General features: G+C 37.9%; 1 protein-coding gene across 1 annotated transcript in view; it reads right to left on the bottom strand.

Annotated features, from left to right (window-relative positions):
- Positions 1-1,343: 1,343 nt before the first annotated feature.
- The window catches only part of MAPK11 (mitogen-activated protein kinase 11), a 33,638-nt gene continuing 18,893 nt past the window's right edge, over positions 1,344-16,088 (bottom strand). The window contains exons 5-12 of the mRNA XM_049813806.1: positions 15,755-15,784; positions 15,574-15,621; positions 13,073-13,187; positions 12,878-12,949; positions 11,195-11,274; positions 7,489-7,567; positions 6,010-6,183; positions 1,344-2,789 (exon numbers count right to left, since the gene is read on the bottom strand). Of these exons, the coding sequence (XP_049669763.1) occupies positions 2,716-2,789; positions 6,010-6,183; positions 7,489-7,567; positions 11,195-11,274; positions 12,878-12,949; positions 13,073-13,187; positions 15,574-15,621; positions 15,755-15,784 (672 nt within the window). The 3' untranslated portion in view covers positions 1,344-2,715. The remainder of the gene's footprint in view (positions 2,790-6,009; positions 6,184-7,488; positions 7,568-11,194; positions 11,275-12,877; positions 12,950-13,072; positions 13,188-15,573; positions 15,622-15,754; positions 15,785-16,088) is intronic.

The raw sequence follows: 16,088 nt of genomic DNA on the forward strand, positions 1-16,088 counted from the left end.
AAATAAAATCCTTTTATATTTATTTACTCTTTAAAATTTACTTTTAAGGGATCTGCCTTACAGGTTCACTAAGCCTGACAAAGCCCTCACTCCTAGATGTTTACCTCCATTCGCCTGCTTTGTGTTGGTTGACAAATGGGTTTTTCCATCTGTGTTCAAATGATAAGCGTTGTTAGTGCTAAGCCCTCCACCTTTCTGTCCCAGTGGGGTACCGGCTTTCCAATTACCTTGTCCTGCTGTTGTCAACTGATAAATTTACGACGTTGCAGTCCCACATTGCACTACCACAAGGGAGTTGGTTATCTGCTCTAGAAAAATATTTTAATTAGTGGCTTTTGCAGTCTAAGAAGTCACCTTCATTTTGCAAGTCTAGGAAGAAGATGTGTCTCTCCCTACTGTTTTTCTTGACATTAAAATGAGATGATTTATGGGTTTTGATGGTATTTCATTAAAAATAGCTGAGCTCTTGTTACCCATTACTGTCACCTTTGATTAGTTTAAATACGGCTATGACCGTATTCTTCTTACATAATTTATCTCCTAGAAAAAATTACATCTTTGAATGTAAAAGGAAATATTCAGAGGAAGATTCAGAATTGCCAGAAGAACAAACTTTGGAAGTGATATAAAACTTTGTTTCTACCTCAAGTAGCAGAGCTATGGCAAGAGCAGACTGCCTGGTCTTTGCCTACCACAGAAATTTACATATCCTTTGAAGCATTTGGTGACGGCCACCCTCACAACCAGGAAACCAGATTAAACAAATGATGGGACAAATCCCACACTAAATTAATTATCATTGGATGCAGGAGGGTCTTGTGAAATCTCTTCATCTTTCCCCTTTCAGCTGGAACAGAGCTGCAGAACAGGCTAGCAAGCTCATTATCAGATTTCAGAGACAATAAAGCACTGAGCTAGTTTTCTGTTAACTGGTAAACAAAACAAATAATTTAAGCACTTATAATCTTTTCACCTTTTTTAGTCAGCGTGAAATTCAGTCGTTGCATGACCATTACAGGCCTCATCCTGCTTTGTAGGAAGCCAAAGTAATGATGGCCAGACAACACTTCCGAGGACTTGGAAGAAATCCACGCAGGCATTTACTTTCAGCTTAATGTGCCTTGCAGAAAGTTGAATACAAGTGCCTGTATTCCACTGGATGCAGGTATCGGGCAACTGGCCAACATTATCAACAACAGTCCACTACTTAGTTCATAAATTAGGAGCACATTTTCTAGATGGAGTGCTTATTTCTATTTCTCAAAGACGACAAACAATACTGTATCAAGTATCTCTGAAAAACCAGAGTTCTTGGACTTGATTTTTTAAAAAAATCTGTTTATTAAGAAAAAGCTTTTCTTTTTACATAGAAAAGATACAGAGGAAGGTAAATAAATGCAGTAGAATTCATTACCTCATGTAATAGCTGTACAACTGAATCTTAATGACAAAGGTTGCAGAAAACCTAAATATTATAAAAAGCCATCGCCAAAGTAAGACTCTGACAGAGCAAGAACGAGACACAAAAATGAACAACATTGAACAACTGTGAATCACAAGTATGTAGAAAGACACAGCCAGTACACTACATGAGGCCTCATGCCAAAGAATATTCCTGTTTCAGTATTATGCCTTCAATGGGGAAATCAGATAAATTTAATTCTTTAAGAAATCTCAGCATCTGGTGTATCCTGCAATTTATTATTTAATTTTTCCAACTTTTCAGAGCTGGAAAGCCTTTAAAATTTTGCTTAAAAAGAAACTCTGAGGAGACTGATATTTGGTTTTTCACAAACAAATTCTTAAATCTTCCTGTTTTGTCATGTCTTCTAAAGTCAATTATTATTTTCCCAAGGATTATGTGAAGGAAAATAAGACAATGAGGAATATTGAATTCAAAGCTGTGAACCGAACTGAGTTCTCTTGCACTGCCATCTGTGACAGCCTTTGCTGAAGCTTGCAGAAGACTACAGAGATCTGCTGCAGTGCCTTCAGGGCACCTTCCTGTAAACTTGGGTATATTCACCAGCACTCCACTGATGGCATGGTTAGGAGTACCATCGCGAAGTAAAATCATCTCACAAATGGGTATTGTGCAGATTAAAAAATAATGAAAACAGACACTTGAATGGCAACAGAAGACAAAGATTTATTTTTACTGACTTTCAACTGGTGTTAAGATTGCTTGAGAGACATCCAGTAAATTTGTAAGACCACCACAGATATGACTACATATGCATATTCTGTCTATCTCACTACCACGCCCTCTCTTCATAAAGGCACTAACTATAAATAATATGAAAACGGACAGATAAAATGCCAGAAAAAAAATTTGATTGCTTGTATGGACTTCTATGTTTATGTTTGTATACGTTCATGCTTTAAATGTACCATTTTAAAATCAAATTTAAAAGTCACCTTTATTTTGGCAATACAACTGATAAAATGAAACATGCAGAACACACAGCTCGACAGAACTCAGTGCATAATTTTGTCAGATTGAAGCAGTTCTTTATCACCCTTTGTGAGTTGGGAATACATTCATATTACAAGGCAAAAAACCCCCCACCCAAAACGGACAACATCTGGCATCTGCTTTTCCACATCTTCTCCATCATCTTTGGATAGTAAAATCTACGTCTGACCACAGGTTAAATTGTATGGTTATATTTTAACAGTCTTCCTAGTGCAGCAAGGCAAGAGAGCTGCCTGTATTCACTGTTCTATCTCCAGGCTATCCATTTTTAAGTCGGGGGGTTTAAAGCTAATCACTTCTTCATAGGTAAGTTCTGTAGAGAGGGTATAAGGGAGAGAAAAGAATTAGGCAGTACTCTCTTCAAAAGAAAAATACTCCAGAGAAAACAGTTCTATGGATGCATGTGACTTCTAGTTTGTTATCCCAGCCTTTTTAGAGTCCAGATCCAAAAATAGACTGAATTCACTAGGAATCCTTCTGTTAACCTCAGATTACAAATTAGACTCACAAATACTGTTATTGTACAACATGTCTGTCCCCTTCAGCTAATTACTAAAACACACAGGCCCTGAAATGGAAACATCAATTATGCTGTCAGATGACCTGCCAAAATGACGTAACAGAAGACAAAATGTAATGGAAAATGGAATCTTTAAAAGCACCGGAACAGGTTTTAAAATGTACACTTTTAACTGCGGAGAATGTTCTTTATCATCTCTCAGTCAATTGCCTTCAACATAAATCACTCGCAATTCTGTGCTAATGCCTTGGGATCTAGGTTTTGGGCTTTTTCATGTTTTATTGTAACTAACTGAATTTTAAGGTCCTCTTAAAAAAATTGTCTTTTGTCTTAGAAGCATGTAACAGTTCTATTTTCATCATGACGGGCTTAGCTAGAAACGTGGATTCCCTGCTATTTTACCCTGCTCTAGCCCTTTATCTTGTCACGCTGACAGTCACATCCTGTTTTGTGCCTTGCACAGTAATGGAGTATGTCATCAGCTGCTACCTCCTATGCATTTTCTCAAGTTAGATACTGTATTTTAAGGACCAAATCCTGTTCACACATAAATATATGGCTAACAATGCATTACTTCAGGTTCTGTTTTCCAAACAGTGATGTTTAAATCATATCAAACTTGTGCCTATTAGCTTGTTTATTAAACAGATGATCTGTCTGAGACAGCTGCCACACCTGCAAGTGGACCTAGCACTCCTCTAAAAAGTATGCAAAAATCTTCAGGCTGAATCTTGCTTACGCTCTGGTTCTGTTATGCTATAGCATGGCATACAGTGACCAGCATGCCAGCTTCAGTGAAGGATTTCTCTGAAAGAAATTCTGTGTGCAGAACCCCTAAGGTGGAAGGATTTGTTAGGTGACTCTCAGTGACTGAGTTGTGGGTATTAAGTAGCATCTGGTCACAGGCAGCCAGGTAGGAGCTAGAGTGGTCCTGACTGAACTCGGAGGAAGCCAGTGTCCTCACAAATCGGACACCTGGAACTGTTTTAGGAATTATTCCTGCCGGCTGTGCATGGTATGTTTATGAAGCTCCTAACCTGGTTCTTGTGCCACCTGCTCAGCAGAGAGTACAGACGTTACGCTGAGATATGTGCAACTGGAGCAACAGCTAAGGAGAGACAGTGCATAGCATTCAACTCTGAATAGCCTACTCTTGGCCTCTAATATTTTGAAATATATTCTAGCTGATTAAACATGTCAGAAAGAAATCTATGAGCTTGGGCTGCAAGCCTCAGCAATGTGCAGTGGAGGCCAAGGAAATTCTTAAGTGCACAACACGTAAGACTGTCTGAAATCTCATTTTACTTTGGTGCTCAGTCCCTCTTGGGATCAAGAGCCACTGATTTTTAATTTGAACAGAAAAAGAGGGGAAATACGCCATTGACATCTTGAGGAACTGGGTCAATATTTTATCAACAATACAAACATTTTATGTGAATGGTCACCTTTCATGTCATTTTACTTAAACGTGGCACATACTGTGCTTGAAAATAAAAAGTTTATTCCCCAAAATAAAAACATGGCCAGGAGGAAGAGCTGCATGTCCTGTGCCAGTTTTGAGTTTTTTGTCTCAGGCCTTTTTTCCCCCGCCCTGTATAAAAGAAGGAATTTGGCCTGTAGTTCCAGCAAGGACAGTGATGTAGAAAAATATGATACTGTCCATCCTCGAGAATTCACCTCCACCTCCTCATTTCAGTTCAGAAAGTGTTAAGCTAAGATTGTTCCTGAAATAATTTCAACGGAGTTTCATCACAAACAGAAATCAACTTCATGACTCGGAAATTGTTAAACTTTCCTGTTAAAGACTCAGTCAACTGCAAAAGTAGCAGAAAACAAATCATCCACTTGTAAGTACAGCAGCAAATTGAACATGCCTCTCAATAAACAAGATGTATGGGTGGTGCTGTATGCTGCCAGGTTTTGCAGAAGAGAGCACGTGTAAGGAGTAAGCGATACCAGTCAGTCCTCCTTGTTTGTACAGATGTAGCAGGCTTCCAGAAAACCCTTTTCAGGGCTCTAGGGGTTTGCTTTATTGTAGAGAGACCCATGACCCTGCTCCTATCTTTCTAAGATGTATTTGCTGTAGTCGGCCTGCTTGTCTCACCTGCAACACCCAGGATAAAACATGGCACAAGTGAAAGGGCATGAGTGAGACTTGAGAGGTCAGTATTTTTCATCATAAACCTACCCACTATGCTAATACATATGTATTTATATTTTTTTTTTCATCTTAAGCCAAGGGAAGGACTTTATTGATAAATGGGAACAATTAGTTTTCTAGAACATTGCTCTCAATTTAAAATGCCTAGTAAGGAATTTTTAGTATGTCCTCATTAGAGAATGATGAAATTGGACTGTACATTTCAGCGTACTTGCAAACTTAACGTTTAGCCACCTTACTTCCGTGATACTGTAGTGCAATATGATCATGATGCAAGCATGGAATTAACTAATAAAGCAAGGTTGTTGCAGTATTACTCAAGGATGGGTTTTATGGTGTCGCTCCCAAGTAAAATCATCAACTCTCATCTCAAATAGGATCAATAGCATGGTTTATCTGTTAATCCCAATTACTTGGTTATCTAAACAACGATTAGCAAAATACACATCTATGTGGAAAAATACTCCTTTCTGATTCTGAACAAAGCTACACCAGAATCCGAAATAGTGTCACTTGCCCTAGGACAGTTACTTCAGCTGAGGATCTGGCCTACAAAACTAAAAGCAAGACAGCATGTGTGGTTACCTGGTAACTAGCATCAGCTTTTAGTTAAGATTAAACCCGCTATAGGGAGTCTAGTGAGGAGATGATAGAATGGGGGAAGGGAGCAAAATCTAGAGAGGGAACACAACCCTTTCTACCTCTCCACTCCCACAAGCACACACATAGACTCATCTTACTTCCCTGAGGCTTAAGGGTTCAAATTGTTCTGGTTAGAAACAGAGGAAAACTGTTATTTAAGGATAGTTTTGTTCTGCTGCATGTATTAACTACTGTGTGCAATTCTGTTACCTTTCCATTCATCTATGGTTCGCTCCTTATTCTCTATTGACTCATCGTACAGCTCGGCCTCAGGTTCATCCTCTGGATCATGATACTGTACAAAGTATGGATGTGCAAGTGCTTCCGAGGCAGTAATTCTTTTATCGCTGTCTAATATAAGCATCTTCTCAAGAAGATCTACAGCTAAGGAAAAAAGAGAAATGTGGTGCAAAGCCAGAAGGGACCATCTAAAAATAGAGAAGGCAACTCTTTACACACAATCTATTCTCACTGACCTTAAACACAGTTAACATTATTGGCAAACCCACAAAATTTAGGCAATGTAACAAATGAGTTTTGAAGATTTTATACTGTGAGTACAATTTTCAGAGCTGAAGGAAGCTTCTGGTTTGCTTGTGGTATGCCTGAAGGTTCATTATAGTCTATTTGATATCTGATTCACCTCTTCAGACATCCAAGACCTTCATTCTGAAAAGATCTCTGTGTGCGTAAAAGTTAAATATCCTGTGTTGTGCATCATGTGCTTAACTTGGTCCGGATCCCAAAGCAACTTTACAGGACCCAGCATAAAGAAAATATTGAAGTTCACAGTTGCAGAATATTAGAAATGAGAGAGATCTATACAGTTGAAATTGGTTTTATATGAAAAGTTTATCATAACAGTTTAAAAAATATATAAAAATTATTTTTAGTGCTTTCATGTAAGCACTGTCATTAATTTGCCTTTATGATATTAATATGTAGCATGCTGTTATGGACATCATGCAAATACATCCCATTTTTTATAAGAAAGTGTTCACAGCTACTTCTATTTATAAAACTAAAATTGTCTTTTAATACACAGAATGAATTCAGTATACTTTAACTCCTAATATTTCCCTATATACAGTGTTCTAATGTGCACTCAATGGAACTGACCAGGCACTGGTAAGACGACTCTGGTGACTCAAACGTCTCCTTTGCCATGTCACAAGAAATCATTCGCAGCAACCTCTCTTTTGCACAGGCAGAACCAATTGGTTAGACATAAAAACAATTGTGCAGGATCAGACCAAAGGTCTCTCTAGCCTGGTATCCTGTGTCCAACAATGGCTAATATATTCCTAGGAAATAATACTCAAAAGGGTCATTCAAGCAGTTATTCTTCCCGGTATATTCTTCTGCTCACTAGCAATTTACAGCTCATGGCCTTCTTGAGCCAGAAGTGATGTCTCTAGTCTAGACCCCATGACGCTTTTATTTATTCCTGCTATACATAGTTGACTTTTGCTTTTCATCCACAGACTGTTTTCCTTTAGGAGGTTCCCATAATCTCCACCAGAAACCAAAGAGGCAGGCTTCATGAATGGAGAACAGTCTCAGGATGAAAGGTTAAGCAATGCTCTTCTTGCTGGTCTGATCATTATTATATGGGCTCAAATAGCAAAGGAAGGCTTGAGTTCCTATGTTAGTGAAAAATTTAATCTATTATCAGTCTGACTTTCTTACCTAATGGATTGGCTCCACGAAATACTGCTTTCAAATCCTGTTGAGGCATATGTGGAAGAGATTCAATGTATTTTCTTGCCTAGGAATAAATCAATATACATACCACATGCACAGAGGTTAAATGTTGCCCAACAGTAACCGTATCAACTCTAAAAAACCAGACATAATATTTTTTACGTTCTTATACAGGGGAAACCTTCTTTACATAAAACCATAATGTATGACTTTGTTTTAAACAGTCACTCCTATATATTGCACAATAAGCAAGAGAGTTTTAAATGGGTATATTTTCCTCTAAGGGTTATGCATTCACACTTAACATTTTCACCTGAGCTTACTGGTTCATTGCAGTATATCCCCAGGGAGCACATGCATGTAACATTCAACCAGAAATTGCAACCTAAATGATCTTTAAGTTACCCTCAGTGAAGTGGTATAATCCAATCTGCGTGCTTCCCTCCTCTCTCTCCTCAGTCAAACAGTAGCTTCACTAACCAAAGAACAAATCCTTGTACTCCCAGGGTGCAGATCGTCAGATGTTTAACAGACTTTATGGCTTGCCTTGTCACTGTGGCTGTGAAAGGCTCATGCAAACTCAGCTAGGAAAAGCCTACCCACATATGAGACCCACAAATGTCAGCATGGAGCCTGACATTACATGAGCTACAGATTTCTGGGCTGAGGTAGATAGGTCAGCAAGAGGAGAGGTTGAATGCTGGTCCTAAGGGCTGGGATCAGACAGAACAGGGACTTCTGAAATGGAACAGTTAAAGAAGAGGCAAATAGCTGTCCCCAGCTCTGTAAAAAACCCAGCTGGTCTTTGAACAAACCTTAATCCTTTTAAAACATGTTTGTGTTACTGGGATGTCTCCCTGCACACTTAGCAATCCTGTTAGAAGACGATCTGCAGGAGGCTAACTAAGCATTCTTGGCCTACTGAAGACAGCAAAGGAAATAAAGTTGTTCATCCCAAGCAGCTCCATGGCTTCAAGCGAGATACCAGATTGAGAATTGTGGAACTATCTTCTGGACTATCATGAAGCGACTATAAAATACTCTGACATATCATCTGTGCAATCCTACAACTACAATTGGGAAACAGATCCTGTTCCCTACACTGTTCCGTCTGCCATCATCTTAATTTCTGCAGCTATGATGAACTGATATAAAGATATTTTAAATCATTACATAGCACAGTCTCTTTTCAAACTGTGTTCTAATTTAATGAGGCAGATCTATTTATTTTTTTCTGCTTCTTGTAAGATGTAAGTATATTCTATCAAAACGATAGACTCCTATTAGTGACACATTTCAGAGTCTTACTAAAAGAAGCAAGCCTTCATGCATTATGTTCCCAACCTGTTAAAACTGTATTAGCATTTTCCCTTTTTATTCTATGGGCTGACAGCAAGGCTTTCTAAAAGGATGATTTCTTCTTAGCAGCTGTAGCCAGTCATGCAGAGAATGATGTTTGAAGACTAGCCAAACACAGTCTTCACTCCACCTATTTTACGCCCCTAAAGTTCGTAAAGGCAGCAAACACCTGCTAGAAGGTTGGGGTGTGAAGCTCCTATCAGAGTTAAGTCTTCCAGGGCATTGGTTTATACATACGTATGAACAGCACAGGAAAAGAGGGCTGTCATACATTCTTGCATGGAAGCTACGGACTAGGGTAGAAACAAGAGGTAAATTTACCTCATGACAAACATCTGTGGATTTGTGGATTTTTTGTTTCTGTGCGGACATCAATTAACATCACTAATCCAAACATGACTGAACAAGATACGGCCAAAGTTATCTCCAACCTTGCCCAGAAGTCCTTTGAAAACAACACAGACCTATCAAAGTATACTTACCAACCTCTCCCCTCTGCTTATATAGTCACCACAGAAACCCAACCAATAGAATCCAAACATTTAAAATTATTCTGAAAGTAATGAGATGCAATAACCATTTAAACCCGTATTAACATGAGAGACTGACAAAACAGCTCAGTAACTTGTGCTGACACATCCCATGAGGTTGATCTTTTAGTTTCCAATTCTTTAATCCTCTACTTATAACTGAAAATAGGCTCGGCATTTCAGAAAACCTCTGACCTTGCTGCTAGAGGAATGGAGAAAATTGTCCAGGACTGCAAGCTGCATTAAGAAATATCTAAACAATAAGGCCAAACTACAAGGTAAAGAACTAGAATGAAGGAATAGAATAGACACTCCCTTGCAAGAGGCAAGTACCTCCAAGCAAGGTATGTATCTTTGACATTGCTCCTCTAACGACGCAGCAGCAGCAGCCCAGAGGTGACCTAGCAGCACTCCCAATCATTAACTTGGCTTTTGTGTTCTCCCTGTGCTCTAAAGGTATAATTAGCCCCAGTAAAACAGTTTTGGCATTCCTGTAGCTCACTGAGGTATACTCTGAAACACAAGAAATTAAAGACAAAAGCAGATACTATCTTCAGTAAATATTTAAGGCGCTTAATCTCATAATCAAAACGCTCACAAACTGACTAGTTGTGGGTAAATCACACATTTTTGTATACGCTACTCTGAACACGTTACTACAAAAACTGTAGGATCTTAATAACACATAAAGGCTGTACAAGGACCTATGAGGCTACACAAGGACCTACACTTAGGATGGCACAGTCTGAGAGTTGCTGGTTGATCCAGTCCCTGGCACAAGGACGGATCTTCCTCCTGCCCCGGCCATTCCCAGGTGCTGAGTACCCACAAACTCTGGGGCTGTGCGTTGGCCTGTGCTGATGAGGTTTTGTTATCCCTGGACCTTCCAGAAATCCAGTGTTGCTCTGGCTCTCCTACTGCTCCTGCTAACTTAACCCACTAGTGTATTCATTAATAAGTTCAAAGAAAACCCATCAATATACACACAAGTTGAAAACCAGCCATTAATAGTCTGAGGTGTATACAGAAAAGGTTTAAGCTTCAGCTTCAGCTCAGGAGGTATCTGTGTGCTGTTGTTTATCTGAATTTTTACACTGTGCCCATCACCTGCCTTAATCAATACCCCATCTCATTCCTCAGCTGGCTATCCATGGTTATTGCTTAAAGTGAATCCTTTAAGTGTAGCTTTAGCTGAGAAACAAAGTGGAAATTGTTCATTTACTTGATTACTTTTTTAAAGAATTCATATAGAAAGTTAAAAATCACACTGTTAACTACAGATATTATCATGAAAGCGGACCTCACACTACAAACATTCAGAGAGATGAATAAATATGAATTTCAAATTAGGGATCCATATAAAAGCACTTGTGCAGAACACACATTATTTGATTCTAGTATCTCTGTTTAGATCCCTTACAACAACAGAAAGTATAAAAATTACAGAGACATCAGATTTAATAGCAAGAATATAATGCTCTGAGCTGAACATCAGTTCGAATTTTTTTAAGTACAGCAGCACAATAAAAGATCATCAGGACCAATTGCAAAACCCCTTTCAAAAACTGAGTACATGAGAACAAGTGTCAAAATTAATCCAGCTGACAGTCAAGGCATTTGGATACCTCTAAAAAGAATATTTTGTGAATGGTGGCATTCTAACAGCAAAAAATAGAGATCATTTTAAAGTGTTCGCTCGTTTCCAAATCAGAGTATCTGTGTAACACAAGCAGTGACATATGATGACAATTAGAGAAAAGAATGATAGAATGTCAGTTAACCGAATGAAGCTGTGAACTCACATGTTCTGATGATATCTTCTTCAGAAGTTCAGAACTGGGTGTGCCTACAACTTCCATTATTCTTTTTAGTTGATCGATATCTGCATTATTTCAGGGAAATAAAGAGCACACGGTCCTTCTGGGTTTAAACAATTAATGAGCTTTCATGCAGATAGTTAAGATGTTTAAAACTATTCAGCAAGACAATTCCATCATAGTCCATGGAAGGATACCAATTCATTCCTGCTTAAACCTAGTCCTGAGTATCAAATTCTCTATTGTACTACATGAATCTGTCAGGTGCGCCTGTATGTGAGAAAGGTGCATGCAAAACATTGCTTTCCTGTCCTAGTTACCAATTTAAGATATTCTTAAGCTTAATTTTAATAGGACATTTATGTTTCAGTGATCTGAGGGACTTCTGAAGAACAGTCTAATACAATAGAGCACACAGGGCTAGCTTAGTAATCTGAGGGCTGGTAAGTGGCAAATTCTTATTTGGCAGCTTTAAAGATCTGTTTTGAAAATGTTAATTTTTCATTGTCATATATGACCTGTAAAGTATATTACATTTTTCCTAGAGACTCAAGGTTATTCTACAGCTTTATTTAAATTGATGTAATAATATAATTGCAGACAATATTTTGTAACAGCAAAAAATATCTTATTTCTTGAAAACCAGATGTATTGATTTTTCCAAATACCACATATCATGTAATCAGTCAGTCTGAAGCACAGCCATCATCCAGATGATGAACATCTGGACAATGCCTGTGGTTACAATAGCACCTAATGATGCTGAGCACAATAGAAAGGTCAACAGGGAGACTTGGTCTCTCAGCTCTCAACAGTTTTTCAGGCAATTCTAACATCACGTTATTTTGCACCTGGCAACGGCTTCATTTTAGCAGAAGCATTTGCTTTTTGAGGGGTTTCAGCATAGTGAGAAACATCAATATTCCACACAGAAGAATGTGCCTTTGTTTCCCATATTAAAAGCGTTCTTCCTCTGATGCAGTTGTTTCCTCATTCCTCATTATGTGTTTTTCTTCAGTTTTCTTTTATTATTTTACTGCTCTCCTCAGCAACGGCTCTTTTTTTTCTCTTGCCAGCACAGGAAGCACCAATGGAAACCCCTGAACACTCCAGCAGGGACCACAGCACAGCACTGAAGAAAAGAGAGGGTTTTGTTCCTCCTGTGGCATTTCTGGAACTGCTGGCTTTTTTTTATAACAGGACACAATATGCCTATTAATTCACTTATTATTTAAGAGTTCATTTGTCTGTATTTTAGAGACTTCCAGCCTAAAAGCAGTTCTATTTTTTTAAATTGTATTAGCCGATCAAAAAACATTGCCTTTACTCAGCTTCAGTTTTAACGTATGTTATTTCAGTAAGATACACACATGGAAGAAATCTGCTCTGTTGTAACTAGGTTATTATTTAAATACAGATACGCAACAAAGAATAAATGTAACTTATTGTTGTTTAGGAACATCTGTTACTGGTTTTTTTTTTTCCCTACCTGTGGGTCTCATATTCAGGTGTCATATACACTAAATCGAAAGATTAGCAAAAATTTTTACTGTTTTAGAAGTTTGTTACCCCAAAACATTTCCATAGAAACACTCAAGTAATTAGAAAAAAACAGAGGAATTAGAGAGTATTTTTATAGCTGCATTTTATGTTTTATGTTAAGGATACAATCATTTCCTGGAAATAGGGCCTTCCCTTTCAACAGCTCTGCCATGATGCATCCAACTGACCAGATGTCAACTGCCAAAAGCCAGAGAGAGAAAAGTGTACGATGAATCAAAGAGATTCTTAAACAGAGTTGCCTCTTGGTTTAAAACTATCACTATATCCAGCTGTAGCAAAATGCAAGTCTTCACAGTTTACCTGTTTGATTGTAGTGCATCCAGTTTAACATAATTTCTGGAGCTCTGTACCATCTTGTTGCAACATATCCAGTCATTTCATCATCAGTTTGTCGAGCTAAACCGAAGTCTAAAATCTACAGAATAAAAATAAATAAAATAAAAAATAATTTTTAAAATCCCTTTTCACTTGTTATAGGTACTGATTTTCCCCATTACTAATTTCTGAGTTTATCCGTAGTCTCTTGCTATCAATAAAGTAAACCAGCAACACTGCGGATGAGCTCGTCCACTTTCCCTGCTGCATCCCTGCAGCCTACGGGTCTGCATAAAAATGCTTCCACTGCAATGAGCCTGGCTCTTTGTCCTCTAAGGCAAACTTTACATTTTGCCTCAAGTTCAATTTTCCACTGACATTCATTTGCTAAAAATAAGCACTGTTGCTATAAAAAATGAAACACTATCAACAGGGATGTTTGTGTAAAATGCCAACAGCGAGTGCCACCGGCCATTTTAAGCACCACATGAGCTGATCACAAATCTGCAGAATTTCTGTTGTTTCCCTCTCATGTCTATCTAAGTATTTACCCCAATCACGAGTCATTCCAATGCCAATAGGAGAGAAACATACATCCTGAGTTACAAGGTAGATTTAAATCACATACCATCTGTTTTTGGTAGAACTCTCCCCCGAAACAACAAAGGAACTCTGTTTAGGTTCACATATTACCCATAGGCTTGATAGCAAAATGTTCCCTTCCACACGCTCTCCCTTGCTAAGTACATTGACAGGAAGTTATTTCAATTCAATTTTTCCTGTTCATTTCTTTGCTTTCTATTATTTGATTACTGTATGTCCCACTAATTATAGAGCTAAAAGGTATCCCTAACTCTAAGAGAGACTGTTGTGAAAGGGTACCATCTGAGTGAGCCTCAGTGCTGTTCGTTAAATCAGTCATCTGAGCTAGTTAGCATCTCTTCAAGTAGAAATGTGAATTAAGATCAATGGCAACCTCCCGTGAAGAGATCCAGGATTATTTATTAAGCTGATAGCTAATCCTTATCATTGGGAATAAAAAAATTTTAAGAGCATCATTCAAAATTCCTCAGTTATCATCCAATTTAAAGATATAAAAAGCCTAAAGAAAAATATTAAGGTATAAATAACATGTTAACATTTACTTCTAATATACTTTAAAAGCATTATTTATTTCTTAAATAAGCAAAAATAAAAGTATGAGGCAAACAAGGCATGAATAATGGCGTGAAACTCGAACACTAATGCCCTTATTTTTATAAGGGTTTTGGCAGTATTTTTCTTTAATAGCTGATCCCTTCTATCAAATGTGTATAGACGTTTTCCTTCTTTTTGCTTCTATTTCCTTTTTGTTTGTACAGGGAAATATCCACTAGTTTGTTCTACTAGAAAATAATTTGGTATCAGAGGAAGTAAAGCTATAAATATAAACAAAGCAAAGAGCAGTGTAACAAATGCTAGGAGGGAAGTGCACAGATACCACAATAGTAGAAAAAAAGATTAAAAGTCTCCTTTACTTCCAGTACAAAAACACAGCACACATTTTAGAGTGCATGATCAGACCCAGATGACCCATAAAATTTCACAGATGCTGAACATACATGCACGAAGACATTAAAGGGATAATCATGAAACTTGCTGAGCATCTGCAAGTGTCACTAAACCAAACAGGAACTACAGTTTCTCACCACAGATCCGGATTAGTGCGAGAACCTAACTGCACCGCTGTTATTCACTATTGTGATTTTTTTGCTGATCTGGTAGTATTTGGAATCTTTTCTTAAATCCCTCGCAGCTGGAATAAAGTGATTACATCAGAGTCTCAGTCACAGGGAGAAAGATGTTTCTGGCTGTCATAGAAAAATGCTAAACTTCTCATTCTTAGGCTTAAAGGCTTAGAAAGCTACAAGACCTATTTTCCTTCTCCAGAGCCTCATGCTTATTATGTAACATCATATCACACAGATACACAAAGATATGTATTTATATAGACGTGTACATGAAAATAGCATTTGAGAAGTGTGGATTACAGGGTGGTTGTTTTTTTTTTTTTTTACTGCCTGCAACTAGTAACGTAACTGGTAATACTGGTACCTTTTTTCATATCATTATTTAATTTAGCTTGTATATTCTATAGATATAAAAATGAAAGTTGTTACAAGGCTTCATCTAAACATGGCAGATGCAGATATATGTTACAGGTCAAACTTCCAAGATATACTCAGTTAAGTACTCACTCATGGGCCAAATTATTAGCCTATGTACCATCTGCCACAAACTAGGGATGAACATTTTGCAAAGATACTTGTGTTCATACTAAATTAACGTTTGGAAGAAAAACCCATGTTCATCGAAATGGGTCTTCTATGCCAGGGGATCAACAGTAGCAAACAGCTGAAATTAATGGAATCAGAAATAAAAATGGTAGCTAATGTTTTCTCAGAAATCTGTCATCTTGAGAGCTTTTACAACAGCATGATACCTACCCTCAATTCACAGTCTTCATTTACGGCTAGGTTACTGGGCTTCAGGTCCTGTAGCAGAACACAGCGAGTCAAGCACGATTTTAACCTTTTAAAGTATATTATAACTATGTCTTAGTAACAACATCCGATGCACAGAGGGACACACTCTGTTCATTTTTATTATCACAGTGAGTGAACTCACCCGGTGGATGATTCCAGCTGAGTGAATATACTGTGAAACAAAAAGAAAAAAAAAAAGGTAAGGTTTGAAGTTAGAGGTGAAGGAAGGTATAAGTCACATGTCATATCTTTTCACTTCTGAGACTGATTGTTTTATGTACAGAAAAGACTTATGTCACACTACATTTTCAGATCAAACGGAGGTATGACGAACTTCAAAACCTCCTTGTTTTGTCTTATCTAGAGCTGGATATTTCAAGAGAGGTAACCGTGAGGACTAGATTCTACCATAAAAGATAGCACTTGTAGCGATTCTTCTGTTGAGAGTTTCTTACCAATTTGGAATTTGTTCCAGT

Source organism: Accipiter gentilis, chromosome 11 (assembly GCF_929443795.1).
Source record: "Accipiter gentilis chromosome 11, bAccGen1.1, whole genome shotgun sequence".
Taxonomy (NCBI): domain Eukaryota; kingdom Metazoa; phylum Chordata; class Aves; order Accipitriformes; family Accipitridae; genus Astur; species Astur gentilis.